The sequence below is a fragment of the Triturus cristatus genome, chromosome 11, assembly GCF_964204655.1.
Source record: "Triturus cristatus chromosome 11, aTriCri1.1, whole genome shotgun sequence".
In the NCBI taxonomy this organism is placed as follows: domain Eukaryota; kingdom Metazoa; phylum Chordata; class Amphibia; order Caudata; family Salamandridae; genus Triturus; species Triturus cristatus.
Genome location: NC_140594.1, coordinates 670,261,211 through 670,278,944, shown reverse-complemented (window position 1 = coordinate 670,278,944; position 17,734 = coordinate 670,261,211). Strand labels below are relative to the sequence as shown.

At 43.5% G+C, this 17,734-nt stretch overlaps 1 protein-coding gene across 1 annotated transcript in view; it reads left to right on the top strand.

The window, feature by feature from the left end:
• FARSB (phenylalanyl-tRNA synthetase subunit beta) overlaps positions 1–17,734 on the top strand; it is a 267,705-nt gene that overhangs the window by 169,672 nt on the left and 80,299 nt on the right. Inside the window, exons 14-15 of the mRNA XM_085634265.1 lie at positions 4,776–4,868; positions 13,236–13,353. Of these exons, the coding sequence (XP_085490391.1) occupies positions 4,776–4,868; positions 13,236–13,353 (211 nt within the window). The remainder of the gene's footprint in view (positions 1–4,775; positions 4,869–13,235; positions 13,354–17,734) is intronic.

Sequence of the window (17,734 nt, the reverse complement as noted above, 5' to 3'; positions counted from 1 at the left end):
AAGCGAGGATACAACACCAAACCTGCTACCTTGATGTTTCTTGGTGACATACTGATAAATGTTTGATGGTCACCGCAGCCACCTCATCCTGCCAGACACAATGGCACCATTTGATACCGTAGGCCTTAAACTATTACTGATCACTCTTCAAAATAGCATGGTCATTAACTGGTATGGTTTGAGTCCTTCCATGTATCGTATGGAATACCCCAAGGATCCATTCTATCACTCATTCTCTTCAACCTACATGTTGAATCCATAGGAGAATTGCTCACAGAACTTTATATCCCCCCAATCACAACAAACAGTTGATTATCTATGGACGAAAGAGCTAAAAGATGCAGATATCACAAAATAAACAGCTACTACAGCTAAATCCCTAGGTTTCTTACTCGATGAGCACTTTGCCCTTAAAAAACTCATACAAGACATATCCGGATCAGCAAGATTCAACATTCAAAGTTTCGTGAATGTCAAACACAAACAATCCAAACATGACATGAAAATAGAAGTGGAGTTTTTAATAACATTTTGCCTAAAATATGGATGTGTGAACTCCAGTAGCATCCCGATGAGTGGCCTAACCTGTTAAAAGCTGTTCTGTATGCAACAGTCTGCTTCCTTAGAGACTCAAAATGATCCCAACACTCACCCCCACTTTCACAGCTCTTGGATGACTGCCCACAGAGTTCAAATAACTTACAAAGCACTTCACCTAAACACCCTGGGATATTTAACACAAACATTAATTCTAAAAATGTTAATCAAACCTTTTAGCTGCAAACATATGCTCATACTTAACTGGACTTGAGAAAAATGTTAACCTTGTGAGAGGATTTTCATGCCAGGCACTCCAAAAATATTTTCATGACATCAGAAAATCTTTTACTTCCCTGTCTTCAAAACTCTCAGACGTGTTTGCACAGAGAAATATCTGTATGCTTTAATGTTGTTTTAGTATTGCTTCATTACATTGCCCTCTCAACACTCATATAAGTCACTGCATAACCTATTTCGACAATGCATGGAACTATTGTAGCGCCTTTCGTTCTTGTATCTATGCTCCAAGGAACTATGTCAAAAATCACTATTGCACTATTCTTGCAAGTCTAGCACAAAGATTTACAGACCGTGACTGTACCCCTGTAAATTGTTCATGGGTAGTAACTCCATCCTTCTATGTACATTGTAACCAAAGTCATTGATAGTAGTACCTTTCAGGCTCTCCTATGCCCTACTAAATTTCATGTTACACAGTGCTCTGAAACCTGCCTGTGTTAGGTCTGCAATGTTTTAAACAAATGTAAATAAGCTAAATCAAAATAAGTGCTTCTGTCTTACTATGGCTGATCTGTGTGTACTGAAGATATATAAGAAAAAATAATGTTTTTTTAATATACGACCTTTCGGTGGCGGTCCGACCGCCATCAAAATGAGGCCCATAGTTGGTTGGATATTTTGTGGCAATAGCAGGTTGTACAAATTCTTATCTTGGGCTCTGTGTTGCTCTTGCGACCTGTTTATTTTTTTATTCTCCATTTATAATTGTCTCTGCCTCCTAACTAGGACTATGAACGGTTTCTACAACTGGTACTATATACCTTTGTGCATCCCTAACTGCACATGTGCGGCCAATGTGACTCCTTCATATCCCAGCTGATTTGCACACCCTCACCAGAGATCTTGTTTTGACCAAATAGTGCATCTCATGCTTTCACTGATTCCTGGAGCTGGATCTTGTAGCCTGATAGATTTAGAGTGTAGCGGTTCCCATTGGTGGGACCTAAGACTACTCTGCAGCACATAAAAAGGTTTTGAAAAAGCCATGCGCACAGTGTATTGACAATGGCAAAGTGAACAGTGAATTATTACTTATATTAATGAATGTAATTGTGATATGGTACCATCTTTAGTGGTTTTAGTGGTGTTGATTTGGTTTATTGTAATGTAGGTTTGCTGTTATTTAAAGGAATGACAGTACCCCTCGTGGGCAAGAAGTTTTATTTTTGACACACGAAGATCTGCAGATCCACCGCAGCCGACCCATCCCTCTCATGAGAATCCACGTATCCAGACCCCAATTAAAAAAACACATGCACCCAGTCACAGACCCACTACACACACTCTCTCAGACTCACACGGCCACTCACACATCCATACAGTCAAGAATACATTTACTCAGAGACCCACCCACACAGCCACTCACGCACCTTCTCAGACCCAGAAAACCCCTCACCCCACCCATTTACACACTTGTACAGCCACTCATACACCCACTTAGAGAACCACTCATACATCAAATCACAGACCCACACAAACACTCACACACCCATGTACACAGTCCTACACCTAGTGTCACACCCACTCACAGACCCACACACCCAATTAGACACTCGCACACTCAGCACATACTCACACTTTCACACCCAGATAGCCAGTCACACACCCATTCAGAGACCCAGAAACCCACTTGCACACCCATTCACACATCCATACAGCCACTCACACATCCATACAGCCACTCACACACCCACTTACAGACCCAGACAACTACTCACACATCCACTCATCGACCCACACAGGCACTCAAACACCCACATACATACTTATACAGCCAGTCATACACCTACTCACAACACCCACCACACACTTTTCACACACCCACTCAAACACCCACTCACACTTTCACAGACCCACACACACTTTCACACACCCCTTCACACACCCACACATTCACACACCCACACACACTCACCACACACACACATCATACTTACACACCCGCTTACACAGTCATAGAGCCAGTCATACACTCATTTAGAGACCAAGAAAAACAGTTGCACATCCATTCACACACCCCTACACCCACGTTCTAATTAGGAAATAGCATTAAAACCCATATAAATTCACTGAAAAGAACAAAGGTTACGGGGACGTTCTAGTTAGGTTCAGATTTTACTCACAAAATACCATAGAAATGTAGCAGTTATAGTTATCTCCAGTAACTATAATTTGTGCCCTAAGGTAACTATAACTCGCGCCGTCACCATGCATTGATAATTACCCCACATTTTACATCAGTTATGACATCATCTATGACCTCATTGATAACGTCACTGCAACATTTGCAGTGGAATTATTGGTGAGAAAACTGCATGGTGGGTGCCAGTTATTGTTACCTTGGGGCACAAGTTATAGGTACTTGAGATAACTATATCTAAAACGGCAGAATTTCTATGGTTTTGTGTGTATAACCTGAACCTAACTATAACGTCCATGTAACCTTTGTATGTATGTGTATATATATATATATATATATATATATATATATATATATATATATATATGTGTATATATATATATATCGGAGATAACATTTGTGCCGGCTGACACAAGCAGGAGCACACACACCGAATCCGTGAAAATATGTGTTTATTTCATTAAAGATCCCCGTCCCCCCCCAGCGCTGACAGACTCGTTTCGCCGCTCTGGCTTTGTATATATCCAAGTTTCAAAAAGCAGACAGGCACTCGAGAATGTGAGTATACACAACATTTATTGTGCAACATAGACCGATGCTTATCGGCTCAGCAGAGCCTTTGTCAAGATGAATGACCCACCACCTTTAGAAAATAAATAAGCATGATTCATAGACACAGAAAAGTACATCATCAAAATTAAAAAGAGAGACCTTCAAATCTGTCTGAATTTGAAGGTGTTACTTTGTTTCTCCGGACACATTCTTCCTTTGTCCGAATTATGCTTGACCGCTGAAGGAGGACATTGTTCTTACCATATCCCTTCACCTCCTTGGCTGAGGAACCCTACACAGTGTACACTTGAAGCATGTTTTGTACTTATGTCTGTACCAAACCAGCAATGTATGTTGATTAAACCAACTTTTTATGGCTTCAGAGTACAAAAACGCTAGTTGAACAAGTACTGGGGCCACCATTGTGAAATGGATACCATCACCATTGCAACATTCTGCTGTCCAAACTCCATCTGGCATTGTGACACACTCCACTAGGGCAAATTTAGCGACCGCAGTATTCTCTGTACATGTACCTATCGAAGGTACATGCAAGGCAGGTAGTTACTTTGGCTGCACTCATTCTACCAACAATATGCTTCAGGGGCTTCCTCTACAAGTGCTGTAAAATTGGTCCTTGAAGTTCTGCCAAACCCCTTTGCCTGAGCCTAAGATTGTGATTGCTTTGTCTTCCATATTTTCTCATAAAATACTAGGGTAGAGTTAACTTCACAGTGACTCTTTTAGAGCTAGTTTATAGGTTGTTTACTAATGTAACTCCCTTGTGCCCGCTTTCCTGTGATTGATCTAAAAACCCACAACATGTTGGCTTCTATTTAAATAATTTTATCTGACAAGGATGGGAACACTTAAGGGAATATGGGCATGATACTATTTAGCTATGTATTAAATAATTAGTTCTGCAACTGGGTATCCGGTATACCACAGGTTGAATTGGGAAAAAGACCTGTGGACTAAGTAACAGAATAAAGGTAACTTTCTCCTTTTATATTATGAAAATTAGAAAAATCAATTTGGAATGGATGGAGGATTTTTGCTGCATAGGTATATGTCCTGAGACAGCAGCTAGGTTATGTTGTGATCATCATGGTTGATTTCTCTTTTTTTAGGTTTTTATATGTACAGTTAGCATTTGTTCATCAGCAATCGTAAATAAAGATTTTGATTGTAATCAAAATAAAATATAAGTTTATAATGCTCTGCAATTTCTTTTCCCGTGCAGTGTTCTGAAGAAGATATTGCCAGTAAGCTTTGTGTTGATATATCGGTGACCAAAGCTGTACACATTGCTAATCCTAAAACTGCAGAGTTTCAGGTAAGAGTCATTTTCTGCATACTGTGATAAAAGCTTATCTTGGAGAGTAATGATTTTATTGATTAAAATTAACAATAACAAAACGAAGTGTATGGTGTTTGGCGATCTCAAGGGCAAAATAAGAATAACTATATCAGTGGATGGGGCAGCCCTTGAGCGGGTCTGCAAGTTCGATTACATGGGTGTACATCTGGAAGACTCATAGGCGCCAGCTCTATTGAGGAAGAGCACTCTGTCATTAAAGCAGGCCGCAGGGTCCATCATAAGGATTGCAAACAGTGCACCATCCTTCCCCATTTCTCCTCCTCTGGAAATGTATGGGAGCCAAGCTTGAGGGGCAGCCCTCTGAGGAGCAACTTGGAGATGATGGAAACAGCAGAGAACAGCTTTCTGAAATCACTGTTAAAAATTCCCTCGAGGCCCCTCCCCCCACATCCCATTCGCATCAACTTAAATCTGAGATCCATCTCTAATATTGCAACAATGATACCGATTCAGTATTGGTTAAGGGTGTGGGTGATAAAAGAACTAGAGCCCTAGAACTAGAGGTAATGGTTAAAAGGCCTGTTAGATAAGATCCCTTGGTGTGCCTATATAAAGTCTTGTTTGTATAAGCTGGGCCTAGGGGGCTTTTGGTCAAACCCCCAAGACCTACCAGGTGATGCCATTGACAAAGCTCAAAGTGGCCTATTGAGCCCATGTTTTGGGAGCAAAAATGTCCAATACCACTTTGGGAAGGCTTGACTGATGGTTTTATTTTATTTAAATGTGGCTTTGAGTTTGAATTGTATTTAGAGATGGTTACAAACCCGTTTACACAAGCAGTTGTTATTACACTCAGAATGGGCACATTACCGATCGCTTTCTTTACCTGCCTTTGGAAGAAGGGGTTAGGCACATCAAATATGTGCCCCATAGGATGTGAGACCATAGATTGAACATGTTTTATTATTTTGCATGGCGTACACAAAGCAACGTAGACGCTGCATTAGCCCACTATGCAAAATGATGGGCCTCAACAACCGTACCACAGCACTGAGAATATGTAGAACAAAAATTCGTGGACCAGTCATTTTTTCAATTGGCAAATTTCTGACTGCCATCTGAGAGCCAAGAAAATTTCTCCTGGAGAAAGGTCTTTATGGACATTTTACATTTCTTACGTCTTAGTCAAGATGGTTGCAACCCGTTTTTATCACTTTTTTAATCCATAGTATTTTTTTATGTACATATACTTATTTGGTATTATCTTTTTTATCTATATATGTTTGTACACTGTTACCTTTCATGTTTTTTTATGAACTGAAATAAAGGAAAATTATGAACAAGTTCAATTATCTTAAATTCTGAACATCAAAATGTAAAGATATAACGTTTAGTTCAGTGTGGCATTTTTTTAAATGCCATGAATACAGTTTTATAAACTAGACATAAATAGATCTAAGTTTGACAAGATATGAGACTGTCTTAAAATGTTAATTCCAAAATACTTTTATGCTGGGTCTGGAGCCACGTTTCTCAACTCATTCACACACACACACTATAAGTCATGTTTCCTACTCCACAAGAAATGCATATTGGTCCACGCATTGTCCCTTCAAAATATAAATCTGGTTATCTCTCCTGCACCACATAATACCCTTCAGACTACAATGGCTATTGCATCAATTCAATAGCTGTCAAAAACCTAGCTGATGGTGCTCTTTACTCTCGCAAGCTATACTTTGTATCTCCTGCTTCGCTTTCCACCCACTACAAACGTAGCTAAAGTGTCTTGTATCTCAGCTAATAGTCTCCTGCACGACTACCAGTCTGACTTCAGATCTGCTGCCGCACCGAGAACTAAATCTTACACATTGTAGATGATGTGCTCTTGACCACCAATGAAAAGGACCCCTGCCTCCTGATATTGCTGTACCTTTTAGCTGCCTTCTGCACAGTTGACCTTCCCACCTTCATATGCACCATGGAGTCTCAAATGGGATTCACTGGCAGTTCCCTTCACTTGTCCTCCTCCTTATTTTCCAATCACCACCAGTTTGTTCATATGGGTATCGCCAGGTAACAAAAGATCCCTATCACCTGTGGAGTCCTGAGGCCTCCATACTGTCTCCTGTGATCTTCAAACTTTACAAGGAGCCACTTGGTGCTCCACTCCGATACAGAGCATAATGATGAAACAAAACTCTACTTGAAAGACTTTGCTTCAGAAATCCAACACCTCAAACACTGCTAGCACACCATCCAGACCTGGATGTTGAGCGCCTACCTGAAGATTAACCCAACCAAGTCGGCATTTCTGTTATTTGCCAAGAACAGTAAGCATGATACAGTAGAAACCTCCAATGTTGATCTCCTGCCATAAAGGAATTCTCCCCTCACATGCTGTGATGGGCGGTACACGCATGCCTCCCTGGCCACAGTCTTCTCCCTCGCCCTACTATCAAAGCCTATTCTATGTCAAGGTCTCTTCATTCCACCCCCCCACCCAAACCCTCCTGCCAGAGTCATGCTGACAATACAGCATATTCCACTGGGACCAGACCCTACCCGCTCATATCAACCAGCCGTTATTAGCAACCCTACTGATGGTATTCCAATACACACATAGGGACCCCTCGCCATATGGTTTTGCTACTGTTTATTTATTCCAAGGATACTCCCCTACATATGTGACACCTTCCTCTTTAATTAAAGATGGATGTACTGAATCAAAATTGAATGTTGAACAACTTTCAATCATCGTACAGTACTATGTTCTTGCTAAAACTCAATATAAATGGTTTGCAAAATAAGATACAGTAGAACCCTGGCTCAAGGACAGGACCATTTTTTTTTTATAAAGGTTTATTAAATTTGAAGAGAAGTACTTTACAGCATTACAATGGTACATCATCCATGGTGACTAAGTTAGAATGGGAAAGTATAACAAACAAAACAATATCGCATTGAGCATGTTTAGTCCTAAAGAGCATAACTAGGGGGGTTCATACATTTCCCTACCATCCTACTTAAGAGGAGTATGTCCTTGTCGTGGAAGTCACTTAGTTTACCTGTGCAGTAAACTTTTCCCATCTTACGAGTTCCTTACATAGGACATAGGCTCGACAGGACTAGTATATAGGTACATCAAATAGCCTCTTTATCCCATGGGGGACCCATTGCCCTCCCCCCCCCATCACGAGTAAGCAAATTTGAGCTAAGAGGACGCAAGGTATGTTGGGGTTGTGAGGCTTTAGGCAGCAGATCATTGTGAAGCTCAAGTTGTTCATTGCAGTATATCATGGTCCGTAACCAATGCTTAAATCTGGGGGCTTGTCCTCTGCCCCATCAAATGACATGAACCTTTATGGGATCGAGCCTCAACTTTCATCGCATGTCAAGTTACTTGGATTCACTCTGGACACCAACCTCACCTTTGCTAAAAACACCAAAGACGGCCTGGAACCAGCTCTCGCTTCTAAAGAAAGTCATACCATATTTCCTGAAACCGACTTCAAAACTTCTGTTTAAGCCCTTGTACTATTGCACCTGGAGGGTGGTAATGCCCTACTCCATGGCCTCCCGGACTCCACACTGGCACACCCTAGGGGCTTCCTACACCCTGCCGCATGTCTCATCAAGGATCTGATGAAATATGATCTCATCACCCCCCTCATCCTAACAGCCATTGGCTCTTCTTGCTGGCCCACGCCAACTTCAAAACCAGTTGCATCATTTAAAAAACAATCACAGCCAAAACCCCTGCTTCTCTTGCAGACAAGCTCACCATCTCTGGTGGATATTGGCACAACCGCAGCCACTACACCATCAGATTGAAGAGCAAGAAATGTCTAAAAAAAAAAAAAAACAAGCCTGCAAGACTTTTCTATCTGTGCACCCAGGATCAGGAACAACGCGTATTCATCCGAACCACCTCAACGCTGCTCAAATGTAAGAAAGAGTTGAAAACTCACCTTTTTAAAGAACACTACATCACAAAACATTAACCATCCACAACCGATCTTCCTCTCCTCTTACTCGTTGAATTATGCTAGTCTTTGTCCATATACATCACCCTGTTGCCTTTTGGCTAGATTTATTCTATAGAAATACCACATATATGCAGTTTGATTATATCAAGGTGAATATAGATGGGACCTCATGAAAAAGGCTGCAAAGTTCTACAATGAAAGGTAGTGATGATAAATCCTGCCTTGCAGCCTGGACAGATCATCATGTCTGTGCAGCAACCACTATTAGCACAGTCTGTATAGGGAAAACATGCCCCTTATCAGTTGCAGAAATACCAAGGTCCAGGGATCCCAATTCTAGACAAAATTGCTCAATTTTTATATAACTTATTCCTTGTGGAGGAAGACTCAAGACACTGGACCTCTATGGTCTCAAAAAAAAAAGCCAGAATGCCCCAGACCATTAAATTAACAACGGTCAGCTTGAGGTATATATACCAGGAAGACCCTTGTGCAGACTATATTTGTTACCTTTGCTCTGGCTGGGAAGCAGACAGCTGTACTATGTGCTAGGGTTTCTTCTTCACCAGTGCATTGTCGTCCCAAATGAGATGAGTAAGTCAACAAGAAGGCATGCCAGCAGTTAATGACTCACATTGCTTGAAATGAAAAAATAAAAGTGCAGGTACTCTGTAACAGAGTACCTGCTTGTTTCTGAGAAGTGCCGGTACTCTCCAATTAAAGGTATTGCATTTCTCTTGAGAAGTGCCAATGCTTTCCTCAAAAAAAAAAAAAAGTGCCGGGACTCCGTACCGGACAGTACCGGCCCATTTAAAGCACTGATTACTCACCATCCTAAGTTGCCCTCATGCTCACAATAGAAAGCTGCCACAGTGCAAACAGAATACACATTTAAAACCCAGAAGGAGCGCTCTCGGACTATAGAAATGCTTACTACAAAAGCTTCTTCTAAGTCTTGTCTTTTCTTGAGCCTTGTAACATCTAGTTCGTGAATGTTTAGCCCTTTGGCAGCCTCTGCTTAAGTGCATCTTCTACACCACTTCTTTTTAAGCATAAAGGGCTCCTCCCTTGACCAGAAGGTCTCCTTCAGCATTGAGTGGCTACCTCTCCATCAAATCAACGACACATGTCCACAAAAGACTCCATTGTCAAAGATCACTTAGGTCATGATTTAATCTTTGCTTCTCCCACGCTAATTTAGTTTCTGACCCTACTGTGAATGGCCGTTGAGCCTTACCACAAACTGACAGTACACCCGCATCTATTGCCAAGGGAGAGTTGAAGAACATTGAACTACAAAACAGGCTCTTCGTTCTCAACATCCTAGTTTCACTTATTAACACTTGGACATTCACCTCAAGCTGCGTGAAGAAGTGCTGACAGGCCACAGAGCCCATTCTCCGAAGAGGGCTTATGCCAAGAATTGAAGAAGACTCTGCTTGGAATATGGTTAATGATCGCCCTCTTGCCGTTTTGTTGATCGCTGCTTTGTATGATTGCATATGTTTTTGCGGTTAAGGGATACCCTTATCCAGACAATCGGTATTCAGTTGTCTTAAAGCCAACAGACCTCTGCCTAGTAGAAATGCATCAGATTTTATGAGTGGTGCAGCAGCAGTAATTAAGCATACAAATGATTGATTCACAAAATCTGTATAATGGCAACATGAACAACCCTAGGCACATTTTTGAAACACAACTCTGTTGACAATAATATCAGATCGCAGACTTGATTTTTAGAGGTGGCTCTATGATACATAGCCTGTTGAAGACAGTGGCTCTATGGTACGTAGTCTGTTGAAGACAATGCCTTATCATCCTGCCTTCCCAAGTTAACAAAGATTGATACTGTATTTATAAGGTATACAAATGTATGGGTAATCTATTGCTGGTGATTGGAAGGTCACTTGCCTATAACTACTATTTTCTAGCATTGTTGTTTCAGGGATTCACCTGGCGAAGGAGACATTTGTATAATAATGTACCTTCTTTGCTATAAGAATTTAACATGGCTTCCATGTTTAACTTTTCCTGAATTCCTATATGTTCTGTTAATGAGACCTGTAGTTCAGCATTGTTCTAAAAGTAGGTTAGCTTAGTGTGACACAAACACTGTCCCAGATGAAGAACTCTAGACTTCAAATTTGTTTGAGCAATTAACTAATATCAAACTATGCTAGTCCTTACGTGTGTTAGAATGTTGAGTAAGCTTATTGTGAGCTAAGTTACTTAGATGGTATCGCAAGAGTGTTGTGATTCTGGTCCAGCAGACATCCGTCAATACCATCTGGTTTGTTGAAACAAGCTAGCAATTTATGTTTCATTCAGCACAGGATTGATTGTGCATACATTTGTATTGGCAAAATAAACTACCATATAGTAACATTTGCTCTGATTTGAAAGCAGTAGTTTTCGGGGCCTCATTTATTGTTGGAGTATGACAAACACTTGTTGAAGTTTTAATGGTCATTTCCTTTAACTGTCTTGAAGGCAGCTTGAGCCTTCTACTAACCTTGATGGTACTTTGTTTACCTCTAGTTCCAGAGAAAAGTAGAAGAAACACCATCTTTTCTTGCTCCATACGTCGATGATACCTTCTGTCCCTTGGATGTTGGAGCAGCTAGGGGTTTTATTTGTATTTACTTTATTGCCACCACATTCCATCTCACTTGTCGGATGGCTTCCTGCTGGCACTTTACCACGCAACGGGACCTACTTACGGGAGGAACCTTCAGTTGTCTGCTTCCTTGACCCCAGATGGTTTTCTTACAACCACTCCAGGGCTCAGGTTCTCTTTCTTCCTAAACCTCTACAATGGAGATTTTGTTCTCTAAAGGTAGTCTGTCGGGGCCGGTAGGACTCGCGGGGGGAGGGGGGCGGAGCATCGCGGGGCTTTAATTTAAAAGAAAAGAAAAGTTAACTTACCTTCGCCGGCCCGGTCCCGCATTGTCTCTGGTTCTCTGCTCCTCTCCTGAACAGGAAGCAGGCAGCCTCCCTCCCCAAGCCAATCACAACACTGCAATGGCAGAATTGTGATTGGTCGGGACGCCGACCAGCCAGAGTGCACATTACTGGCTTGTTCGGCTCCAGAGGGCCGACCAAATGGTCAGCACCATCAGCAGTGGGCAAACCACCCCTCCCCTGCCCTAGAGCAGACCCGCCCGCCCCAAACCAAACCCTTCTGGTTTCTCGCAGTACGAGAAGCAGAAACGTAAAATGGTATTTATAATACCATTTTACGTTTCTGCTTCTCGCACTGCGAGAAAGAAGTGGGGCGACGCTCCTCCGCCCACATGGAAGAGCTGAATGAAGGAAGTGTGTAATACGAGCCTGCACTGCAGCTCCTGCATACCTGGACATGAAATGTATTTGTATTATCTTTTAATCACCACTCATTTTGAAGGAGCTACATTGTAAATCCTGCTAGTAAGATGCGCTTAACTTCCTATAACTTGAAATTCACAATGCAGAGAGTTTTAAATATTTCTCTTTGAATGTAAAAGTTATATTTAGTTGTGTGCAGATGTTGGGAACAAAAAAACTGCTTTTTACTCATTTTACCTGAATTAAATGTACAATGCTGTCAAATACAGTAATTCTGTCAGATTAGATGATTGAGGAATATTGAGATTTCAAAGGACCTTATCAGTGAGGCGGAAGGCCATGTGAGGAGTTCAAGCGCGTGAAATTAACATTACGGCTGATATTGCTGGAGAGAATTCTGCCCATTACGAGTCCCGCACCCTTAATAGGGAATAAGTATGTGGACATGAAATTACCTGTGGAAATCTCCACACTATTTACTATTTTGATAGGTTTAATGCTTCCATTTACTACATGCTCTCATTAGGTAGTAAGTGGGAGCAGTGGCTTCCATACACGGCTAGGTTGGATGAAGGGGAGCTTAAATGGTAGGGGAATAAGAGGCAAGAATAGTTTTGTTTTGTTTAGGGGCGCATTGTATGGTTGCCCCCTTGCCAAAGGAAAATCTTGGCGAGGACTGTGTGAACGAGGATTGGCTACTGTTGCAACCAAAGTCTCTTGCAATTTTATTAGACTGAATAAAACCAGGTGCGGAACACTGAGCCATTCGCGATCAAGCGAAGCAGTAATCCACCTGGGGGTACCCCCCTCTGACTTCTTAACACCCTCAGTCTTCAGTTTCATAGTACATGGTCTAATTTCATAGATAGTTTTCCACTTTTATGTGTGTTTTAGAGTAGCTTCTGAAAGCGACTATTTTTAGCCATTTAAATCGAATTACCTATCTATACAGTTTACTTAGCAAATGTTGTCAGCACTTGCGATTGGGGGAGTTTTGTAGTTTGCTTGGAGAAAAAAAAGTAATGGCAGTGGTGTTGTTATATAATGACTGTTTATTTCTGTTGCTTAGGTGGCACGCACCAGTCTCCTTCCTGGCCTTCTGAAAACAATTGCTGCTAATAGGAAAATGCCCCTACCAATGAAGCTCTTTGAGATCTCGGACATTGTGGTGAAAGATTCGAACAAAGGTAAGCTGGCTAGTAAGGTTCTAGAGAACGATGTATTGCAAATCACTTATGGAAGTGTTTTGCAAGACTATTTTCTTTTCATCCACTCTTTCCAAGAACTATTTTACCATCCTCTCTTTAAAGGATTGAGTCTTGATTGTCTAAGTAGCAGTTACTGACTGTATCAAAATAAGTACACACCATGCGACCATTTAGTCTTCAGTCTTTCGGGTTGGCCCTGTGTGTTCTATACATCACTTGATGTGTTTACATCTATTCCCTGGTTTTCACCCAACTGTTCCAGTGCTGGAATTTGATAGCTGGGCACTGTAATGTTGGACAGAAGCAGTTACCTAAGACTCTGACCAGGCACAAAAAGCCAGCCTCGGTTGCGGTTAGGTGTTTAGGGTTCAGGGGAGTGTGCAGGGTTAGGAGGTAGGGTTGGGTAGGTGTGTAGGGTTAGGAGGTAGGGTTGGGAAGGTGTGTAGGGCTTAGGGTTGGAATTGCTAGGGTTTCCCCGAGTCTAGGGCTCAGGGCTCGATTCAGTTTCGCCAATATTGGTGTTTTGGAAGGGTTTGGGTTGGTCTGGCTGGGTTGGGGTTGGTCCGATTTGGCTGGATTTGGTTTGGGCTTGTGTGGTTTGGTGTTGGGAAGGTTTTCCAGTGGTTTGGAAAAAATCGATCCAGATTTGGCTGATTTTGGGGTGATTTTGCGTGTTTGCGGGGGGCGCGTGTTTGACGCAAAAGTCGTACCCCTTCCACTGGATGGATTTGTGTAATTCTTGCTGAGATTTTTGATAATCGCTGGAACTAATGTCCCAGTGAGTTTCAAGAGGATCGAAGTAGGGGAAGTGCGAAAAAAGCACTTTTTGAGTGATGGCCTGAATTGCCATGTTATCCAATGGGCGTTTTTGAGGTGGTGGAGAAGTGGTTTTAAGGGTGTTCCACTAGCTCCAGAGGAACGGGGCTGCTGTTAGTTTTAGTAGATCTTTCTCAGCATGGTACCCTGAAAACCTCATTGCGATTATGAAAAAGAGAAGGAGGAAAATAATTAAATCAAGCAAGGGTGGATAGCCACTTTATGACCCCTGCACTATGAAATGGAACCTGAGGTAAAATAGTGATATCCTTAAGCAATACATTATCTATGTTGTCAAAAGTGGCATTTAGATCTAAAAGGTCAAGTATGCATACCTTTTTATGTGTAGACATAATAAATTTTAACCAACATAATTCCAAATATTCTACCGTCCCTGTTTTTTTTTTTAAATCTGAATCTATTTTGACGATAACTTGCTATCTCTTTTATATTCTGCTCTTCTTGAAGCCTACTACAGAGAATTTTCCAAGATCATTCTATAATTGTCAGGGCACTCTTTTATAAATGGGATGTAATACTGGTTGTAGCCAAGAAAGTGGAATACATCTGTGTTAGAAAACCACACTCCCACTCTGAAAGGGTGGTGGTGGTCCTCCGGACACACTGTGGTAGCTTGGCTCGAGTGGTCAGGAATCAGGCACCGTGCTAAGCATACGACATACCCAAACAATAACCATGCGTGCATCCGTTCCAAAAACGACTCTACACCGTAAAAATTATGAAAATATCTTTCTTTATCTTCTTTTTCTCTTAGTTGCTGATTGGATAAAATAAATAACAATCACAATATACAAACTTTAAATAGTGCAGGTCAAATAAATACTGGCTTAATGATTCAATAAATAGGGGTGATCATAAATAATGAAGACATAAATATAAATGCAATACATACAGGCAATTAAATATTCTGAGGCAATAAATACTGTAAACCAATAAATATTGTACATCAATAAATACTGTGGACCAATAAATACAGTGAAGCAATAAATAGGTTAAATACAATAAATACAGTGCCCCTAATAAATACTTAAAAGCTGACAGTGACTCTCATAGAATCAGATCACTTTTGAATTCCTAAGGGCTGATTTGGCCCAGGCACAGCTTGTGGGGATGTGGAAGGCTTGGGGGTGTCTACTCCCTGGCTTGGACAAGGCTGAGGCCTAAACTGAGGTAGATCAAGGGGGGGAATACCAGAGACCTGGCCCTCTCCCTCCACACAACCTCTCTAGATTAGTCCCAGCTCACCCCTGGCACAGTCAGGTTGGTTCCAGCACCTCCCTAGCCCCTTAGAGCAGTCTCTCAGGTCTCCACAGGGCCTTAGGCGCCCTCTACTCCACTTACTGCCCTTTTTCTGATGCTCCGACGCCGCTGGAGTCGTGTCGACGCCGTGAGGCGGTTCCAGTTCGATGTCGGCGGCCTCGGCACTATGTCAGTTCTTTGACGACGCCGGTAGGCGGCTCCGGTCTCGATGTCAGCGGCCTCGGTTCGATCTCGACCTCCGACTCGATGGCGTCTGGCAGTCTTTACTCGATGTCGACGTCGGGCGGCTCCGGTCCGATGGCGACCTCGGATTCGATGACGTCGGCCGGCCTTGGCTCGATGTCGACTTCCGGCGGCTCCGGAGTGCGATCCTCACTCCCGACCTCCGGTGCTCCTCTCCTTAGGTTTCCGGCGACTCCGGAGTGCGACCTCCACTCCCGACCTCCGGCACGATTCTCACAGGTTCCGGCGACTCCGGAGTGCGATCCTCACTCCCGACCTCCGGTACACCTCACCTCGGTCTCCGACGACTCCGGAGGGCGGACTTCACTCCTCCGATGACGCCGCTCACTCGACCTCGGGTGACTTCCTCCTCGACCTCTGGTATTCCTCACGACCTCTGACGGCGCCCTCTCTCGACCTCTGGCGGCTCCGGGTACGACGTCCGCTTTCCAGTCGGCGCCGCTTCTCCACCTCGGGCTCCGGGTCTCAGGCTACTCGACGTCAGACTCCAGGGAAACCAGTTTCCAGGTCAGGATCTTGCTGTTCTCTGTCTCTAAGGCCTGTTCCTGCTGTCCAGGTCCTTAGGATGGTGTTTCTGACTTCTTCCCACACAGGGCTCCAGGCTGGGCTCAGTCAGTAGGGACTAGTATCAAGGGTGGGTTTATGGACCCCACTCCAGGCACAAGTTTCCACCCCTGCTGCTTCACTCCTTCCTCCTTCAAGTTTCTGCTGCTCACTCTTCACCAGTCAGGTGCCAACTGCCAGCTCCAACTGCCAACTCTCTGTCTTAGCTTCCCAACATTCTAAACCGCCTCCAACTGTCACAGGGTTCTGGAATGTTCTGGAAGGTGCTAGCAGGTTCCAGTGGATGCTGGTGATGTCACAGGTGGCCACCATTTTGTGCTCCAGGCCCTCCGACAGAAGTTTCAGGGGTAGCTAAAATGGCTCCCTGAATCTGCAGCAACACTAAAAAGTCTGGTGGTTCCCAAAAAGGAAAAATTCAAATAGGGTTTGAGGCAAAAGTGGGACAAAATAAATAATGATGAGGAGGGACCACCCAAAGGGCTGACAGGTCTAACACGCGTCCCCTCCAGCTGAAAGTGGGGAGAGCTACCCAACCCCTTGGGAGTTCTCATCACTAAGGCGGAAATACCTTGAGAGACCGTCTGCATTGGCGTGGTCCACTCCAGGCCGATGTTCCACCTGAAAGTCCATTCCCTGTAGGGAAATAGACCACCTCAACAACTTGGGATTCTCCCCCTTCATTTGCATCAGCCAACGGAGGGGTCTGTGGTCGGTCTGAACTAGGAAGTGCGAGCCAAACAGGTATGGCCGCAACTTCTTCAGAGCCCATACCACTGCAAAGGCTTCACGCTCTATTGCACTCCACTTCTGTTCCCTGGGAAGTAGTCTCCGGGATAGGAAGACCACGGGTTGATCCAGACCCTCTTCGTTGAGTTGCGATAACACTGCCCCAATGCCATGTTCTGATGCATCTGTCTGGACAATGAACTCCTTGGAAAAGTCTGGGGCCCTTAAGACCGGGGCCTCGCACATGGCTTTCTTCAATTTCTCAAAGGCTTGCTGACAAGCCTCTGTCCAGACTACCCGTCGAGGTTGTTTCTTGGACGTGAGCTCCGTGAGGGGGGCTACGATGGTACCGTATCCCTTCACGAAGCGACGGTAGTATCCCGTGAGGCCCAAAAATGCTCGGACCTCAGTCTGTGTCTTGGGGGGTTCCCAGGCCATGATGGCCTCGATCTTCGCCTGGAGGGGTTGCACCGCTCCCCTACCCACCAAGTGTCCAAGGTACACTACCGACCCCTGCCCGATCTGGCACTTGCTGGCCTTGATCGTCAATCCAGCTTGTCTCAGGGCCTGGAGAACAGCTTGCAGGTGACGCAAGTGATCCTCCCAGCTGTTACTGAAGACGGCTATGTCATCCAGATAAGCAGCAGAGAAACTCTCCATTCCGGTGAGGATCTGGTTTACCAGGCGCTGAAATGTGGCAGGTGCGTTCTTGAGCCCAAAGGGCATCACA